Here is a 19,442-nt window from a genome sequence, read left to right on the forward strand (position 1 = left end):
CTCCTTGGCTGACAGCTGGGAACTTCACAATCAGGTTCCCAGAAGACATGTGGCTCAAGAGTTTACTGGTGTCTCTCCACAGGGGCACTGTTGTCATCTTGGGTTTGACAGTGATGTGTTTTTGCCTTTTAACCATTCAATGAAAATAGAATCCCCTAATCACTGTGACAGTAAAAAACATTGCCACACATTTCTAAACTCTCCCTGGTGGCTAGGTGATTTCCTCTCCAGTTGAGAACCGCTATACAGAGAATTCCCTGGCAGTCCACTGGTTAGAATTCCATGCTTCCACTGAAGGGGGCATAAGTTTGATCCCTTAGTTCCAGGATACCTGGTCCGGGAACTAAGATCAGGCATGGCCAAAAAAAAAAAAAAAAGAACTACTATATTTTAACCAAATATCCCTGAAATGTTTTAATCTTTATCTCTGGATCAACCTAGATCACCAGAAAGCTCTTCCCGGAAAGCCATATGTCTAAATCAGTATACTTGTATGTTATGGTGGGGACAGGATGGCTGTACTATCTCCAGCCCCACATCCACATCCCAGGCAGGAAGGAGAAAAAGGGAAAAGTAGGAAGGGATCATGCTGTGTCAGGAGAGCTCTAGCTTTTCCAGAAATGCTTCGCATACATCTCATTGGCCAGAACTGTGGCACATGGCAACTCCTACCTGCAAAGTAATCTAGGGAAGAGTGGGCACATTGCTGCCCCAAACAAAACTGAAATTTTTTGAGTAATGAAGAAGGGCGGTGGGTATGGGGAAGCGGTTAGCATCTGCCCCACATATATGTATCTCTGATGGCTTGGTGTGGGCAAATGACACTAGAGTAATATAAAGTCTTGTGTCGTTTCTTCCTGTACATACTAGAATTGACCTGGAAATTAATGAACAACCGAATTAAGGTGTGGTCATTCATTTCTTGTATCAACAGATCTAATCATAGTAAGCCAGCGCAAAATTAAGACAGTCTGTCACTGGAATGTTTACAGATCCCTAATAGACTAGTGCCTTAGGATGAATGTTTGAATCTTCAAACCTTCCCTAAGCCTTTACTTAATCCCCAGCCTAACCAAGACCTCTCACAGTTCAGCAGAAAGTCTTTTAATCTTTGTGGCCTTAGGACGGTTTTAGGGCATTCAATAAGTATTTCTGAATTGAACAAATGAATGCGACAAAAACCAGAAGGATGTAAAGGGAGGAGGCTGCATTTGAGTTATCTTTGGTAAATCACTCTTTGACAGGAATCTTTGATCCTAAATTTAGTATTTCTTTGGTTGTGCCAGCAGTATTTGTTTATTTCTCCCAACACCCCTCATTGCTTTTTTTTGTTCCCTCTGCTTAGTCCTTCAGCTCTCTTTCTCTAGTATTGCCTTTTAGCAGTATGGTGACCAAGTCTTTGGGTAGTCTGTTTGAGATCCCATTGTTCAATTTATCTGTTTTCTTTTGGTGCTGGTGCTTTTGATGTTTCTATATGTATTTTTTTAAAAAATCATTGCCAAATCCAATGTCATGAATTTTTTTCTTCTGTGTTTTTTTTAAGGAGTTTTATAGTTTTAGCTCTTACATTTAGAGCTAGAATTTTGGGTTACTTTTTGTATACGGTGTAAAGTAAGGGTCCAACTTCATTCTTCTGCATGTGGATGTCCAGTATTCCCAGCACCATTTGTTGAAAAGACTATCCTTTCCCCATCAAATGGTCTCAGCACCTATGTCAAAAATCAAACCATGTATGCAAGGATGTATATCTGGGCTCTCAATTCTATTCCATTGGTCTATGTCTGTCTGTATGCCAGTGAAACACTGATTATTATAGCTTTGTAATAAATTTTGAAGTTGCGTAGTGTGAGAGCTCCAGTCTTCTTTTTCAAGATTGTTTTGGTTATTCAGAGTCTCTTGAGATTGCATATGGATTTGTCTATTTTTGCAGAAAAGTTCCATTGGGATTTTGACAGGGATTGCATTAAATCTGTACACTGCCCTGGGTAGTATTAACATTTTTACAGTATCCAGTCTTCCAATCCATGAACATGATATGTCTTTCCATTTAGCTGTATCTTCTTTAATGTATCAGCAACATTTTGTACTTTTCAGTGTATAAGACTTTCACCTCTTTGGTTAAGTTTATTCCTAAGTTTTTTCTTTCTTTTTGATGTTATTATAAATGGAATTAGTACACAGAAGCACAACTGATTTTTGTGTTGTCTGTGAACTCTTAGAAGGCAGGAACCATGCCTTGTTTATGTTTTGCCGAGTTAATACAAAAGTAATAATGGCATTTATTAATATTTGTCTGTTTATGTATTTTTATTTTTTATTAGCAATAATCTTTGTCTTCTTTTTTTTTTCCTTTTCTCCTTTCTGCTTTAGGGCTCTACTAGCTCAACAACAGCTTCTCCTCCAGTCTCCACCCCTGTCACAGGACATAAGAGAATGGTCATACCAAACCAGCCCCCTCTGACGGCAACGAAAAAGTCTACATTGAAGCCACAGCCTGTACCCCAGGCTGGATCCATCCCCGTGGCTCCAATTGGAACGCTAAAACCCCAGCCTCAGCCCGTCCCAGCCTCCTACACTACGGCATCTACCCCTTCAAGGCCTACCTTCAATGTGCAGGTGAAGTCAGCCCAGCCCAGCTCTCATTACATGGCTGCCCCTTCACCAGGACAATTTTATGGCTCAGGGCCAGGGGCCCAGGGCTATAACACTCAACCAGTTCCTATCGCTGGGCAGGGTCCACCTCCTTCTGCACGGGGAGGCATGGATTATGCGTATATCCCACCACCAGGACTTCAGCCTGAGCCTGGGTATGGGTATGCCCCCAACCAAGGACGTTATTATGAACCCTATTGTGCAGCGGGGCCTGGCTATGGGGGCAAAAATGACTCTGATCCTGCCTATGGTCAACAAGGTCACCCAAATACCTGGAAGCGGGAACAAGGCTATACTCCTTTTGGCACCGGGAACCAGAACCCTGCTGGGATGTATCCAGTTGCTGGTCCCAAGAAGACCTATATCACAGATCCTGTTTCAGCCCCCTGTGCACCACCACTGCAACAAAAGGTAGGGAACTCATTAATATAGTGATGGGAATAAGGGGTGCCTATCTTGGTCTGCCTTCCCCAGGAAGCAGAGCCTAAGGCAGAAGTATATGTGCTACTTTTATTTCATTAGAAAGTACAATCTGAAGGAAGTGCATGAGCGAAGCAGGAAAATGGGGCGATCCTATTTGGGGGTGTGGGGGCGTGTTACCAATATGGCTTCCGTTTAGTATCAAGTACAACTAATTTTTCAATCTTGAAGGACCATCTTCCAGAAGACCATATGAACCGTAGCAGCTCAGGACAATCTGTTCGGGGAGAGGAAGGGAAAATAATTTATCTTCCGGCTCCTTTCCTGTTGGTCAGATCTTCCTTCTGTGGGTCATAGACTTCCTCACACTTAGATGTTGCATTTACTTGGTCACTAAATAGATCTGAAGTATCTGATGCCTCAGCAGGGACAGGGAATCCCCACATGTGGAGGTGAGAGGTGCTCAGGGCAGTATGAGATGAGCTGATGACAGGTTGGGCTCGTGTGAAGGTGGTCAGAACCCAAGCAAACTTGGTACCATAGTGACTGATGGGGAAGAACAAGTGGACAGGGGCCCAGAACACAGGTTAGGCTAAGGAGATCTAAGGTAATGCAGATACCTTGTCTAGTTTTCTTTGGGAAGGGGCTATAGTAGAATGGCACTTGTTTACTACCCCTTGTTTATCTACATTAATGATCCTCCAAGAAGAATATTACTCTCCAACCATTAACCCTATTAGGCAACTTAAAAAAATTCTTTATGACAGTTATCTTTTTTGTTGTTTGATTTAATTTCAAGCATGCATGTGTTTTAAGTCAACAAGTTCAATTACTTCCTGTGAATAGGCAAGATATAATACTATACACACCTACTCACCTACAACTTGGATTTTTCATGTGTCCTTGAACCAACATGATGATGTTTCCTCCCACCGTGAAAAGAGGAACCAAGGAGAGTTACTTAGAAGGAGATAGATGGAGAAACCAATCTAGTTTCCAGCCATTGTGTTAGAACCGAGCACTCCCTTCCCCGTAGTAAGAACTGTAAGAAATCAGAAATTGGAGAGCCCTTGATTATCGAGAAGTTCAATGATAAATTGGGAGGATGTACTGGGTGGAAGTTTGGACTCTATGTTTGGGTTTTTTTTAATCCTTTACACAGCTGAGATTGTCAATTTCCAGGCATATCCATTCACACTTTCAACATTATAACAGAATTTAGTGAGGTCCTTACTCTCTGGATAGGGAGTTTACTAAATCACTATTCTCACATGAAAGCATCTGCTCTGTTAATGATGCAGATGGATTTTAGGTTCCTTAGAGGAAAGAGCCCTTCCCAGCAAGTGGGGCCTGTGGGTAGCTGGAGACATCCATCAACCTTATGATTGCCCATTACATGAAAGTGGACCAAGCCATGATCATCTTCCAACATAAAGATTTCAAGTGAAAATGTTAAGTGTTTTTGAAACATTACTCTTGGAAGGACTTTCTTTCCCAAAATCTCTGTATGAAAAGAAATGTTACTGAGGGTTTTTTGTTTTGTTTTGTTTTGTTTTTAAAATAAATATTGCCCAAAATAGCCAAGCTGGACAACCTTGCCCTTTGTTAACATTGCAGTATATTTGCATTCGTCCATCCTGACCCCAGAGCAACCGGTTCAGAAGAAAATGGGGTTATTCAACTTTACCTCACTTTGGTACAATTGCAACAAATTCCCCTACAGAAGATTAAAAATTTAGGTTGGGACAATGGCCATCAACATTTAAGTTCCAATAGGTATGCAGTTTTGCCCTGTCCAAAGCAGCCTGACTGTGATAGGATGGCTGAGTGATGTTCCTAAGGGCAGGAGATGGGCCCTGAGTTATTTAAGGATCCTATGACGCCACCTGGGGAAACAGACATGAGACAGAGCAAAAGTATGTCTAGGTGGAGAGAATGATCTGGTGAAGTACAAAGCCAATCTTTGAGTTTCCTGATTTCCCATCATGTCACTGGGCCCTCTGGAACCAATCCAGTAGTATAAACAAAAGGATCAGCACCCGCTGCAAGACCTGGTTCTAAGATGTTAGGTCCAGAAACATCACTAGTATTTGGTCTGTCTTCATCAGCTTACTTGGGGTGACAGAATGAACTTTTATTAACCCCTCTCCAGAAAGCATGAAACTTTATTTTCCTTCTTATTGCAGTAAAAGAATTATTCAGGATGATCTATTACCTTGTTAAGGATTCTGGACGTGTCATTTAAAAAAAAATTCTGAAATATTTGTTTTTCAACAGTGTCATGTGTTTTAACATCATATTGTGCATTTAAAAAATGAAAATCAAATCCTGTACTTTTTGCTGTGATTATTAAGGAGAGTGGTTAGAGATTGATATTTAACCATCTGTCTTTGTTTTGGGAAAGGGGAAAGAGGCTGGTGAAGCTACAGATATCGTCTGTGTGTGTTGTGGGAGCATTGGGGGGTGAAGGGGTGGGCTCTTTCACAGCTGGTCTTTGAGCAGAACACGACTGTATTCAACTGCACCTGTGCACAGGGCACCTTGTTGTCTCAAATATTAACTTTGCTTGGCTTAGCGATGTGACTCCTGGCTTGAGAAGTGAGCTCCTAATTCGAATCCCAGTTCCTCCCTTGATATTCTTCTTTCAGCTTGAGGAAAAGCCTCTAGACCTCTTTATGTCCTGCTCCCAGCCTCAGTAAAGTGGAATGTCATCTTCACTAATTAATTAATGATTGCAAAAGGCTTGGAAATCTGCAAGGGCTGAATGATTGCCAAGTGAGGACTGTTCAGCTTTTTCACTGGCTTTCATTTATTTCCAATTTTTTAGGCACTGATGGAGAGCATACCTCGGTGCCTTAAAACAATTACCTTTTGTTACGTTGAGAAGTTCTTAGGAGTTTGGCATTTAACCCATTAAGGAAAAAGTTTTCAAAAAATGAAAGAAAGAAATCTCCTTTAGATTTGAGGTAAGCTGCTTTAATTTTTCCACGCCATGGTGTGAAATAGAAGAAGAAGTAGAAGAAGGGAAGGAGAAAGTAGGAAAGAAAAGGAAAAAAAAAAAGAATGAAGAAAGGAAGGAGACCAAATCAGAACCTACAAGCCTTGGGGGACCGTGATTATATTTGTGTTTCCATAATGTGCTGAGCACTGAATCTGCATGCTACAGTAGACCATAATGTGTTTCCTGGACCATGTGAGCTGAGTTCCTTGAAAAATATTTTTATAAGCAAGTCTTTATAAGAGAGAAATGTTCTCTTCTCACTGGAAATCCTCTTAAAGACACAGTGGAATCTCTTCTCTTTGCCGTTTCATAAAAGCTGATATCTGCTGGTTGTTGTGTTGTTCACAGAACTTTTGTCCTGTGTGTTATCTTCACATTCCCGTGAGGTAGGATGTGTATTTTCTCCAATATTCAGGTAAGGTGAGTCAGCTGGAAAGCCCCAGAGCCAGGACCTAGAGGCAGTCATCACTTTCAGGTCCACAGTGGCAGGTAGCTTTAGCTTCCACTTCCTTGTCATAAACCTAATGTGTGGCAGCCTCGGCTCTGTTGCAGAGACAGGTATTTCCTCTGCAATATGTTAAGAGTGCTCGAGCTGTGCATCTCTGGAAAGCTGTGGAGACCCAACTAGTGGGGGTGGGGGTAAGTTATAGTCTAAAACCATCTATTAAAATTTCCTTGGAAAAATCCTTCAGGAGAGTGAGAACTTGGAGATCAACCAATCACCTTTCAATAAATCCAACACCAAGTTTATCTTATCCAGAGTCAGAACAGATTCCTACTGTTCATTTAGTGTTTGAATCTGGGGATATTTAATGTGTCAGAGAGAAGAGTGAAGGTAGTGAACTACCAGGGTCAGTGTTTACGGATCCCCAAGACCTGGGAATTGTTGAGATTAAGAAAATATTTGAGAATGTTGATACAGTAGCATTTCAGATATTCAAGTAATATCAAAATATTTAAATTTCATTTCATTGTGGTCTTTCCCACAGTGAAATGGAGGTTGTATATATTGGGTGTCCTGCAAGAATTGGTGGCATTTGGGAGAAAACTATCTTTATGGTAATTCCTATGCTAAATATCTCTCAATTCCAGGATCAGAGAAACAAAAAAGAAGTGTTAGTTCGGGTGGGGAGAAGGATAGATGTGGATATAGGCCTCCAGTCAGGTGCTAATAATACCTAGGTCTGTATAAAGCTGAGGATGGAAGAGATTGCTTGAGGAGGACAGTGACCGTAATATTAGTAATTCCCCTTTGCACAGGGATTTTCAGTTTCCAAAACGCTTTGAGGACCTCACAAAAAACATAAACGATAAGCACAGGTAGAGGATTTTGTCTCTCTTTTACGGATCGGGGTTCAAAAGCTCAATAATGAGAGTCACTCACCTAAGGTCATATGTCAAATTCATGGGTGAGCCACGATTCCAAATCAGGTTTTCAGAAGGTTTGTCCTCATGCTTTCCATCTGGTAAATGATGGATGTTGGTTTGGTGTTTGGATAGGGGGAGTGCCACATCAGCATTGGCAGCCACTGAGCGTGGCTCCGCCATGGCCCACATCACAGGCAGACATGTCGATAGGCTCAGGCAGTTGCGGTGCTGTGTCCTGAGATCAACAGCTTCAGGAGAAGCACCGTTAGATCCCTGCTGGGCACCCAGGCTCAGCACCGTGGAGCTATGCTTCCTCTTTCCCATCACTATGTACAATTTATTCCAGTGTTTTTCTACGTTCACAGTATCTCAAATCTGTTTTCTTACTGAAGCGCCCTTTGCTACTGTCCTGGTTCAGTTGTCCCTGTTTCTCACCTGAGCCATTGAAATGGCCCTTCATTGGGTGTCCCCACCTCTAGTCACTCCACACCTGTTCATCCTACACATGCTATCAGATTAACCTTTCTACCCCACAGCTCTGCACTCGTCACTAATTACCTTTTCTCAAAAACCCTCAGGAGTCCCCACCCAGTTATGGAATGAATTGAAACCCCAGCCTAGATTTCTAGTTTTATCTCCCCCTTTAAGCATCCCAGCTTCCAGCTGAGAAATTACATTCCTAGTTATTTTTCATCTCTATAGCTTTCATCGTGGAGCTACTTCTTCCTCGAATGCCTTCCCAGACCTCCCCCCAAATAAATTAAATGTTTGCATATCCAACGTGACCCATTAAGACCAAACTAAAGTGTTAATCTCTCTTGTGAAGCCTTCTCTTTCTAAAATTAAGTTGTACATTATTTTACCCTCTCTTATGTAAATTTTCACACACTTACTGTACTAGAATCATTTATGTACCTGTCCCTCACCAGCCTATGCCCTAGCATATAGTAGACTCTGAGATTTAGGGGATAGAGATGGTATCTGAGCACTGTTTCGTCCAGAGTAACTATGACAGTACATAATACATTCTTGTTTAATGAAGATACTTGAAGAAACTTCCTATGTCCTAGTAAAATAAGGAGTAAGCCCTGCTTTAGAACTTAGCAGATTGTTGATCAAAATGCCAAAACCCAAACCTACACCACCAAATTAGCTTAGGTGACCTCAGTAACACACGCATTGTCACGTGAGCAACTCAGTGTCCAAAGCAGCTAGATAATTTCTCATGTTCACAATTGTGCTAATGTTTTACACTCCTTCTGGGATACATGTGTGTATGTGTATGCTGTTATGTACACAGTCTTTTTTACTTTTTGCATTTGCCAAACGTCCATAGAATTTGTTGATTCAGATTCTTTAATTACCTTTTTGAGGTTCAATTTATATACAATAAAATGTGCCCATTTGAAATGCACAAGGCAGTGAATCTTTGGCAAATTTGTGCACCTGGGTAACCACCATCAAAATCAATATAGAGAACATTTCCACTACCCCACAGAGCTCCCTCGAGCCCTCTTGTAGTCAGCCCCCTCTACCCTCAGCCCCAGGCAACCTTTCTGCTTTCTAACATGGATTATTTTTTCCCTTTCTAGAATTCCATATAAATAGAATCATATAGTATATACTCTCGCATCTAGGCTCCTTCTACTCACTATAATTTTTTTGAGCTTCATTTGTGTATGTATCCATTATATGGATATACTACATTTTGTTTATCCATTCACTTGTTTGGGGGCATTTTTTTTCTCCATTTTTGATTATTAATAAAGCTGCTATGAACATTCATGTACAAGTCTTTATATGAACATAGTTTTCATTTTTCTTGGATAAATACCTAGCAGAGGAATTGCTAGGTTGTGTGGTAAATATTTAACTTCATAAGAGACTGCTGAATTGTTTTCCTAAATGTACCATTTTACAATCTCACCAGCATTGTATGAGAGGTCCAGTTGCTCCCTAATCCTGGCAGTACTTGGTGTTGTCAATCTTCTTAATTTTAGCTATTTTCATGCTGTATAGATGTATCTGATTGTGGTTTATATTTACATTTTCCTTTTGATTAATGATATGGAACACTTATTATTCACGCACTTATTAGCCATTTGTATGTCTTCTTTTGTGAAGTGTCACCAAATTTTTGGTTTATTTTTTAAATTGGATTGTTTCTTTTTTTTCTTTTGGAAGAGTACATTATGTATTCTGAGTAAGAGTCCTTAGATATATGCATTCCCGGTTGGTGACTTGACTTTTCATTTTCTTAATGTTGTTTTCTAAGAGCAGAAGTATTTACTTTTGATGGAGGTCAATTTATCACTTTTATCTTCTATAGTTTATGCTTTCTGTTTCCATAGGTATTTTTGCCTCCTCATGGTCATAAATATTTTATTCTGTGCTTTCTTTTAGATGTTTTACAGGTAAATTCAAGGTTATAATTCACTTCGAGTTAATCTTTGTGTATTGTGTGAGATAAGGGTCAAAAGTCATTTACCCCCATTGAGGTGCACAGTTTTTCCATCATGATTTATTGAAAAGACTCTTTTCTTCATTTGAAATACCTTGATACCTCTGACAAAAATCAGTTGACCACATATGTGTGGGTCCATCTGGACTCTATTCTTTTCCATTAATTTGTGTATCTATGCTCAAGCCAATGCCACACTATCTTGATCTCTGACTTTTATACAAGATTTTGAAATCTGACAATATAAGCTTTCCATCTTTCTTCTCTTTCAAAAGTGCTTTGATTATTCTAAGTCTTTTCCATTTCCTTATACATTTTAGCATCAGCTTGTCAATTTCCACAAAATAACTTGCTGTGATTTCAGTTGAGATTTTGTTGAATCTATAATTTGAAAAGAGCTGATATCTTAACAATATTGAGTCTTCCAACCCATGAACATGGTATATCTCTCATTCTATTTATGCTTTTATTAATTTCTCTCAACAATGTATTATAGTTTTACCCGTATTTTGTTAAATTCTTTCATATTCTGGGTGCTATTATAAATGGTATTTTTAAAAAATTCTTAATTTGCAGTCATTTTGTAGTGTATACACATACCATTGATTTTTTAATATTGACCTTGCATCTTATTCTTTAACAGTTTTACTAGCTTCTTAAGACTCCTTAGGCTTTTCTTCCTGATCATTTCATCTGCAAATAAATTCTTGATTCAACTGTTTATTTCCTTTATAGATAAGAGTCTATCCATCAACTTTCTATGTTTGGAAGATTTGCTTCTTGATTGAAGAAGAGACAGTTTCCTGCAAATTTGAAGGACGGAAATTGGAAAATAAAAATAATAAATCTTTACTCTCCATTCCTCTAGACTGGCCTGTTGAAACTGTCAGACATAGAAGTTATCTCCAGAATCAGTAGGTTATAATCCCTTAAAATTACAGATGAGAAACTGAGGCCTGAAGAGTTACAGTGACCTGAAGAGTTATACAACTCGTAAGTGACACATTTGAGTAGAAAACTTGACACTTTTTTCTAAATCACAATTTCTCTCTATATTGGTTCAAGACCAATGAGATCGGAAGTATAAAGGACCTTTAAAAGGTATAATAACTATTGTTAAAAGGAGCTGATCTCCTGGCCTTAGACCTCCACACTAATTCTGTAAGGCCTCTTAATAATAGAAGATGGAAGCCATTCTGGTGTTCCTCGTTCAGGCTCACAGTTGTTCCAGTGAGACGACTGGTTCTTAGGGTCTTTATGATTTTGACTCAGTCTGTCATCTCTCCTTCCCCTGAGTTTATTTTTTTAATTTATTTTATTAGAGTTTAAAAAAAATTATTTTATTTTATTTATTTTATTGAGGCGAGCAGGGGCTACTCTTCGTTGCGGTGCACAGGCTTCTCATTGCAGTGGCTTCTCTTGTTGTGGAGCGTGGGCTCTAGGCACGTGGGCTTCAGTAGTTGTGGCACACAGGCTTAGTACTTGTAGCTCACAGGCTTGAGAGCGCAGGCTCAGTACTTGTGGCGCACGGGCTTAGTTGCTCCGTGGCATGTGGGATCTTCCCAGACCAGGGCTCAAACCCATGTCCCCTGCATTGGCAGGCAGATTCTTAACAACTGTGCCACCAGGGAAGCCCCTTCCCCTGATTTTAAAAGTTACTGTGAGGATGGATGTCCTAGTACACTAAGACATGTCTGTGAATATTATTTATTCATTTTACTTGTATAATGTTTTCCATAGATTTAGATGTTTGAAAGTATCCCAGGTCCCTAATCTCTTTGGAAAATTAAATAGTTTTAACAAATGGCTCTAGCATTATGTAATTTTTCTGTGTTTAAGAACAAGAGAATGCACTTCATTTTGCAAGTGGACCCACTGATATGTCCCTCTAGAAATCTTCTTTCCTTCTTGGCCAGCTGCAAACAACCACGCTGTCCTATTTCAGAGGAGAAACTATAGTTGTTCTCCCCAGCAAACAAAGACACTCAACCACTATCAATGTATAATAACTAGTGGTGAATATAAAACCTTTGACAGATGTTACACACAGAATATTGGGAAGTATCCCAAAGTGAAAGTCAAATAGTTGACTTTCCAAAACTGCCATTGTCCCAGAAATATTTACTTGTTATGTTAGGTCTTTGATTTTCTGCAATATGGAAAACCCAACTTTTGGATGTACTCTTAGCAAATAATATAGTGTTTGCTCTATTTCATCCTTAGAATTCAGTGACTGTTCTTCAGAAAAATACAATATGGTTTATTTCAGAAGTTTACTTAACTGTAACATCTTAGTTTATGTAACAATAACATGTAGCATTTTTGTAACCGCTTACAAAATTTACCAAATACTTTCATATGTGGGGAAAACTCTGTAACATGTCCAGGGGCAGCTTGCCTAGTATCATACCAATATCCAATGTCAGAGGAAGGATAAGCTCTTAGGTCTTCTGACTGCCAACCCAATGTGTTCTTTCTACTCTGTGACACTTGCCTTCATTCGTAGCTGTCTGTATTTACACGTGTTAGCTCACTGTACAGTTATCCAAACATCAAATATTCATTGGGCCAAACACTTTAAGGGTTAAAACCTTAGAGTTGTATTTCTGGGACGTAACACACTTAACATTTGAAACCCAAGGTTCAGTCAACATTATATCAAGAGTCCAGGAGTTGAAGCTATATACTAAATATAAGTTCCAGATAACAGGCCCCCTTTTATTCTGTCTTTATAAGTACTTGGTATATTTATTGCTCAAATATAGACACCTTGTTTATTTTTTATGTACCTTTATTTATTTCACAATAATACCTTTAGGTATTATTGTGAAAAGGGATAAGAGAGTAGAGGTGTGCTTTGTATTCTTTAGAGATCTGTTAGCTAAATGTATTTTTCATTGTGCATACATGCAGTCTTTAACATGAATTTGGATAGACTTACTATAAAGATAATACTTATAATCTTTACCAGATGAACCCCCCCCTTTTTTTAAATAGCCCGTAATTTTATTTATTTATTTATTTTTATTTATTTTTTTTTTTTGCGGTACGCAGGCCTCTCACTGTTGTGGCCTCTCCCGTTGCGGAGCACAGGCTCCGGACACTCAGGCTCAGCGGCCATGGCTCACGGGCCTAGCCGCTCCCCGGCATGTGGGATCCTCCCGGACCGGGGCACGAACCTGTGTCCCCTGCATCGGCAGGCCGACTCTCAACCACTGCGCCACCAGGGAAGCCCGAAACCCCCATTTTTAATCCTGCTTTTCATCCCATCCAAAGGATGCACAGTATTAAGCAGGCTCTCTATGAGACAGCTGAGGCTGATAATCCCTGCAGGGGTGGGGAAATTGCTAGTGACCAGCAGAGAACCAGAGAAGAGTTAAGCAAGGCAGGTGGGGAACATGGACCAAGGCCCTGCCAACTGCAACCCATGGGCCAATCTCACCTGCCACCTGGTTTGGTAAATAATGTGTTATTTGAAATTCAGCCATGCTCACTTGCTTAAATATTATCTATGGCTGCTTTCACACTACAACAGTAAAATTGAGAAGGTGCATCGAAGCTGTATGATCTTCCAAGCCCAAAACATTTACTGTATGTCCCTTCACAGAAGAAGTTTATCAACCCCTTACTGAAAATATGGAAATGACTTTGCAAAATTTAGGTTCTCATTAAAATTGCTTGAGTACTTTTCAGCTATTTTTTTCTTAGCCAGTATATACTACATCTTGAGCCGGAGGTTATTGGTGGGAATCTGGGGGCAGGGAAGAATTAAATATCAAAACTCCAAATTAACCTGCTACTTACAGAATAGATTCTGTATCCCTCCTGTTTTCCCAGCCTGGTCAACTAGTCTTTAGCCTTCAAGAGCTATCTCTAATATTAAGTGCTTGGAGAAGCTTGACCATTCACCCAGTCCCCACATATTATTAGTTTGTCTTTCTTCTGAATTCTTCTCACAGCACTTTTTAAAATCCCTTTACTGTAGCATACATCTTATTGGATATTTCAAATAGGTAATAACTTTACTGAGATATAATTCATACACAGTAGAATGTACTCAGTTTAAATGTACAATTCAATCGTTATTATTGTTATTATTATTTTAGTGTATTCATGGAGTTGTGCAACCATCAACAGTTTTCTCATCCCAGGAAAAAGCTCCTTACCCATTAACAGTCACTCACTTCCCTCAAACCTTCCAGCCCTTGGTAACCACTAATCTACTTTCTGTATCTATGGATTTGCCAGATCTGGACATTTGGAATTATACAATATATGGTCTTTTTTTTTTTTTTTTTTTTTTACCATTTTTCATCTTGCTTTTTTATTTTATTTAAAACATTTTTGGCTTTACAGTATTCTGTGGACATACTTCTGTATCAGTTCCTATAATGCCATCTCCTTCTCTGAGGGAAGCACAGTATTCCACTGTGTGGAGGTTCACAAATTTATTAACTTGTCCACTATGGAAGGATATTTAGGTTTTTTTTTCCCCTTCAAATTTTTGTTGTTATAGACAATATTACTTTTTTTTTTTTTTTTTTTTTAAACATCTTTATTGGGGTATAATTGCTTTACAATGGTGTGTTAGTTTCTGCTTTACAACAAAGTGAATCAGCTATACATATACATATGTTCCCTATATGGTCTTTTACTGGATTCTTACCATAATATTTACAAGTTCCATCTGTGTTGTAGCTCACATGAGTACTTCGTTCTTTTTTATTGCTGAATAATATTCCAGTGTGTAGACATTCTACACTATATTTACTTTTTCGTCAGTTGATAGGTGCTTGGGTTTTTTCCACTTTGGCTATTATGAATGATGTTATCAATATTTGAGTACAAGCTTTTGTATGGACGTTGCTTTCAGTTCTCTTGGGTATATACCTAGCAGTGAACTTGATGGGTTATGTGGTAACATTTTGTTTAGCCTTTTGAAGAACTGTTGGACTGCTTTCCAAAGGAGCTATACCATCTTACATTTCCACCAGCAGTGTATGAGCATTTCAATTTTTCCACATCCCCACATCCCATTTGATTTTAATCATGTTACGTGTCTGCCTCCCCAGGTAGATATCTATGTTCTTCAAGTGTGTGAATCGTGTCTAATTCAGTTGTGTTTCTTGTACACCTAACATAGTATCTTGCATATGTCAGGCACTCATGAATGAAAGAATCAATCAAAGTGAAATGATGGACATGGACCAATGTACAGTTCTTATTACTGAGAGTTCTTTTTTTTTTTTTTTTTAATAGCTGTGCTTTTATACGTGTTTAATTTTTTTTTTATTCTAGCTGTGTTCCTGGTCTTTTCTGGTCTTTAGCTCCTAGCTTGTATTACCAGTAGATAAATCTTCTTTCAGATGGAGTCTATTTTAGTCCTTGTTAATTTCCCAGCCTACATCATTGTAGTCTTTCTCTCCTTTGTTGTGTTCAGTTTAAATTGCTCTTGTCTCTGTCCCATACAGCTCATGTTATGTGTAAACCTAAAGAAGCTTTCTTCATCACTGAGGGAAATAGGACCTTCTGATCTCACCTTCTCCCACATGGCATTGTTGCTCTTTTCAGAAGTGAGTCTGCTCTTCCAGGAGCTCAAGCCTGAAACCTGAAGTCATACTTGATTCCTCTTTTCTCTCACACAGCAAAATGCGTTCATCTCCACCTTCAAAGTGTGTCTAAAACTCCACCATGTCTCAGTGCCTCCACTGCCTGCACCTGTCCAAGCCCCAGCACATCTTGCCTGGGTCATTTAACCCCCTCCTATTGCTCTGCTCTACTCACCTTTGTTCCACTTTGCCCTGTTCTCAACCCAGAGTGATTCTGTTTGTCACATTCATTCACTGTCCTGCTCAAAACTCCAACAGCTTCCCGTCTCAGCCAAGGGAAAAAACAAAAAGCCTGAACTGTGCTTACAAGGCCCCACTGTTTCCACCCATTAACAGGCTGACGTCATATAGCTCCACGCCTCCTTCCCTCTGCTCCAGCCACACTCCTGTTTCAGGGCCTTTGTTTTCTTGAGCCCTTTTCCCCTGGTATCCACGTGGCCTATTCTCTCACCTCCTGTGGGACCTCACTCAAAGGTTACTTTGCTGGAGAAGTCTTCCCTGACCACCCTAAAATCCCTCCACTGCCCCAAAGTGTCCCTATCTACCTTCACTTTATTCCCCTGTAATGTTTTTTGTTTTGTTCTTTTTGTTGTTGTTCTTACATTATGATTTCACTGCACATTCCTGCTCTTAGAGAACAGAGACCACATATTTTTATCATTTGTATCAGGCACATAGATAAGTCCTTAAAAACATAACAATTTTAAAAGCTAGTGCAGGCCACGCAGTCCATATATAGTTACTGTTTGCTCTGGGCTATCTGGAGCCTCCACGGTGTGCTTGGTTTGATTTCTTTATTTTTTCTTATTAATCATCCATTTTATACACATCAGTGTATACATGTCAATCCCAATCTCCAATTTCCCCTGTAATGTTTATTTCCATCTAACATACTGTGTATCTTAATCATTTGTTTTTTTGTGTCTCTCCCTCTAGAATGTATCCCGAGAGCAGAGTTTTGTTTGTTTGGTTTTCTGTTTAGTTAACTGCTGTATAGAGAACACTGTCTGACAAGTAGTAAGTCCTCAGAAAAAAATGAATGAACAAATGCTGAGCACAGGATCATTCCCTCTGTTATTTTTTTATCCAGATAAGTCTGCAGTGATGTGACAGTGACTTTTATTATGTGAAAAGGGTGCAAAGCCCTGAGGTCTTTCAATATTTGCCACCCATTTATGTATGATTTCCCCAAACTGCGTGTTCCCCATCCCACCCGCCTTCTACTACCTGAGCTCCCCAGCCCTCCCTTTAACACCATGATAATGTTGACATGGTAGATAGACCCTGGTATTTGACATCAAATCTGAGGTTGGAGTCTAAACTACAAAGAAAGTCCTGCCCATCTGATGACAGATGGGCAAGTACTCTTTGATTATAAAATACCACAGCTATTTGAAAGGTTATTATTATAATTTGAAGGACTTAGGATAAAGGAGGGGAACCAAAAATCTTAAGTGATAGATGGGGCTGTTAAATATTTTAAAGCTATATCAGGTACTGTGCTAAGCCCTTTCTGTGGATTAGTTCATGCAGTCTTCTCAGTAACACTTTCAGGTAGATAGTTTTATTATTTCTACTTTGCAGATAAAAACTGAGTCTTGGAGAGATTAAGTAGTTTACTGAATCCAGATTTTCATGAATATAAACAAAGTTAAGAGTTAAAGCAAATTAGGTCAATTCAATGTCTACTTTTGGTGCTGGGTTAGAGTCAGAAAGAGGGTAATATTTCATTCCTCTTCAAGGTTATATTCTAGTAGTGTTTACAGAAGAGAGGCAGTAAGACGTAGTTTTAGGCAGTGATACTTTCTGTGGATAAAATAAAAGATTTTAATAATGAGATAGAGTGTGGCTGGTTTAGATAGCCAACTCAGGAAAGTCGTTGAAGAAATGACCTTTGAGCCAAAACCTGAATAATGCACAGGGGCCAGCTGTTCTAAGATCTGGGTGAAGAATATTACAAGCAGAGGACAGCAAGGATGAGTCCTCTCAGCTTGGCATTTACAGGAATAGAAAGAAAGCCAGGGAGGCTGGAACTTAGTTGTTGGAAGAGAATGAATAAAATGAGGTGATAAAGGTGAGCAGGGTCCATATCTTACGGACTGTAGTAAGGAGTTTGTCCTTATTCTAAATGAAATGGAAATCCACTGGAGCGTTTCAGCAAGGGACTGATAGGGCCTGGTTTTGTTTTAAGATAATCCCAGCCACTGTGTAAGATCAAAGTGGTTGTAGGAAGATTTGTTAGGTTCTGATGCTTCTGTGGTTTCCCTTAAAACTATTGAAAAGATGGGCTTATGAACTTTCTTATTTGCAAATAGAAAAGCTTTTATATTAAGAAATTGCAAAGGTATGGGCCACTTTCTGAGTACAGAGTTTATATCTGCAGATTCCTATAGTTTTGTACTTAAACAGACTCACAGTCTCTGGCTCTAGGGACAGTGGAGGAGGGTGGTTGTTGAATGAGAAGTGGAAATAGCAAATACACACCACTTGTTCTCTCACAAGTGGCAGGGCAAGTTTTCCCAAGATACGTAGTAATGGAAGCCATGATGGTTCAAGACGTTTGGGAGATGAACTAGAGTTGACTGTTTTTCAAAATCTTCTGGTTTTAATTACTTCGCCAAAAAAGATGTAGTGTGACACTACTATATATATATATTTTTAAATGGCACTTGAGCAGTTAAAAACTGAATACTCAGTTAAAGACAGCATGGACATGGGTGAGGGATGAGAGTTTTGTCTACTTCTATTTCTATGACAGGCTCACTGGGATAACAGGGACCTTCTTCCTCATCCAGTCTCCACCCCTGGTGGCAGTACAACCAATAAAAGGCAGATGATGATGACATCACGTTCTTCAAGACTTTCTGTTCACACCACGTGTCATTCACCTTGACATGTGCTTCTCATCAGCTCGATATTTTGTCTCACCCTCCTCTTTCAAGTTATCTTTTCAGGTTATCCCTTTGCCTTGAAACGAGTACTACTGCAATACTTTGGAGTCTTTATAACGATTCTTTGCATAAATGGCCCAACGTGTTTGTCAACAGGGGACCGCTTTCCCACCTGCAATTTGGGGATATCTTAAGGTCTTTCTGTGCAACTCAAGAGCTGCTTACAAAGTACCAATGTTAGTATATTCCTGCATTGAACTATTTTTCTTAAATTTTTACTTTCAGTAAATAACATATACCATTTTTCTAGATGCCAAAAGATAAGCAAAAAATCAACTAAACTTTAGTTCATCCTCAAAGAGCTTGAGATATGTATTATTGGTGACACTGGCCTCTGACCATTCTTACCTTATTTTTATTTATTTATTTATTTATTTTGTGGTACGCAGGCCTCTCACTGCTGTGACCTCTCCCATTGCGGAGCACAGGCTCAGCGGCCATGGCTCACGGGCCCAGCCGCTCCGCGGCACGTGGGATCTTCCCGGAACAGGGCACGAACCCGTGTCCCCTGCATCAGCAGGCGGACTCTCAACCACTGCGCCACCAGGGAAGCCCTCTTACCTTCTTATTGATCAGTGTGAAGTCCAAAAAAAAAAAAAAACAGTAGAGCTAGCATCCCCACTTGCTTAGAGAATAGAGCATTTCCCCCCACGATCAGTTACTTATGGACAAATAGTTCACACAAGACAGGAATTGTAAATGCTAAAAGAAAGGGCCTGAGAGAGTTCTAGTGATCTTCAGAAGAAGTAGTGATCTTCAGTTTTGCAAGGGTTCATGTAGGATGTGACCTCTATTAGTTTTGAATCAATGGGATTCAAAATGAGGGGTGGGAAAGTAGTCAAGATTAGATTGTTTTATTATCCAGAGCCTCTAATGGCTGAGAAATCAAAAGATCTTCCTTAACTTAGATTTATTTCAATATTAATTGACTGCTATTCTGATTCTCCAGTTTTCTTGCCATTTACCTTCTAAAAATAAGA

The 19,442-nt window shown here is 39.5% G+C and overlaps 1 protein-coding gene across 2 annotated transcripts in view; it reads left to right on the forward strand.

The window, feature by feature from the left end:
* Positions 1-19,442, forward strand: part of LPP (LIM domain containing preferred translocation partner in lipoma) — a 448,510-nt gene that overhangs the window by 191,384 nt on the left and 237,684 nt on the right. The window contains exon 4 of one of the 2 annotated variants that reach the window (XM_065876726.1): positions 2,371-3,063. In XM_065876726.1, coding sequence (XP_065732798.1) covers positions 2,371-3,063 — 693 coding nt within the window. The remainder of the gene's footprint in view (positions 1-2,370; positions 3,064-19,442) is intronic. The other variant, XM_065876727.1, reaches the window with a different exon arrangement.

This window comes from Phocoena phocoena, chromosome 4 (genome assembly GCF_963924675.1).
Source record: "Phocoena phocoena chromosome 4, mPhoPho1.1, whole genome shotgun sequence".
Classification (NCBI taxonomy): domain Eukaryota; kingdom Metazoa; phylum Chordata; class Mammalia; order Artiodactyla; family Phocoenidae; genus Phocoena; species Phocoena phocoena.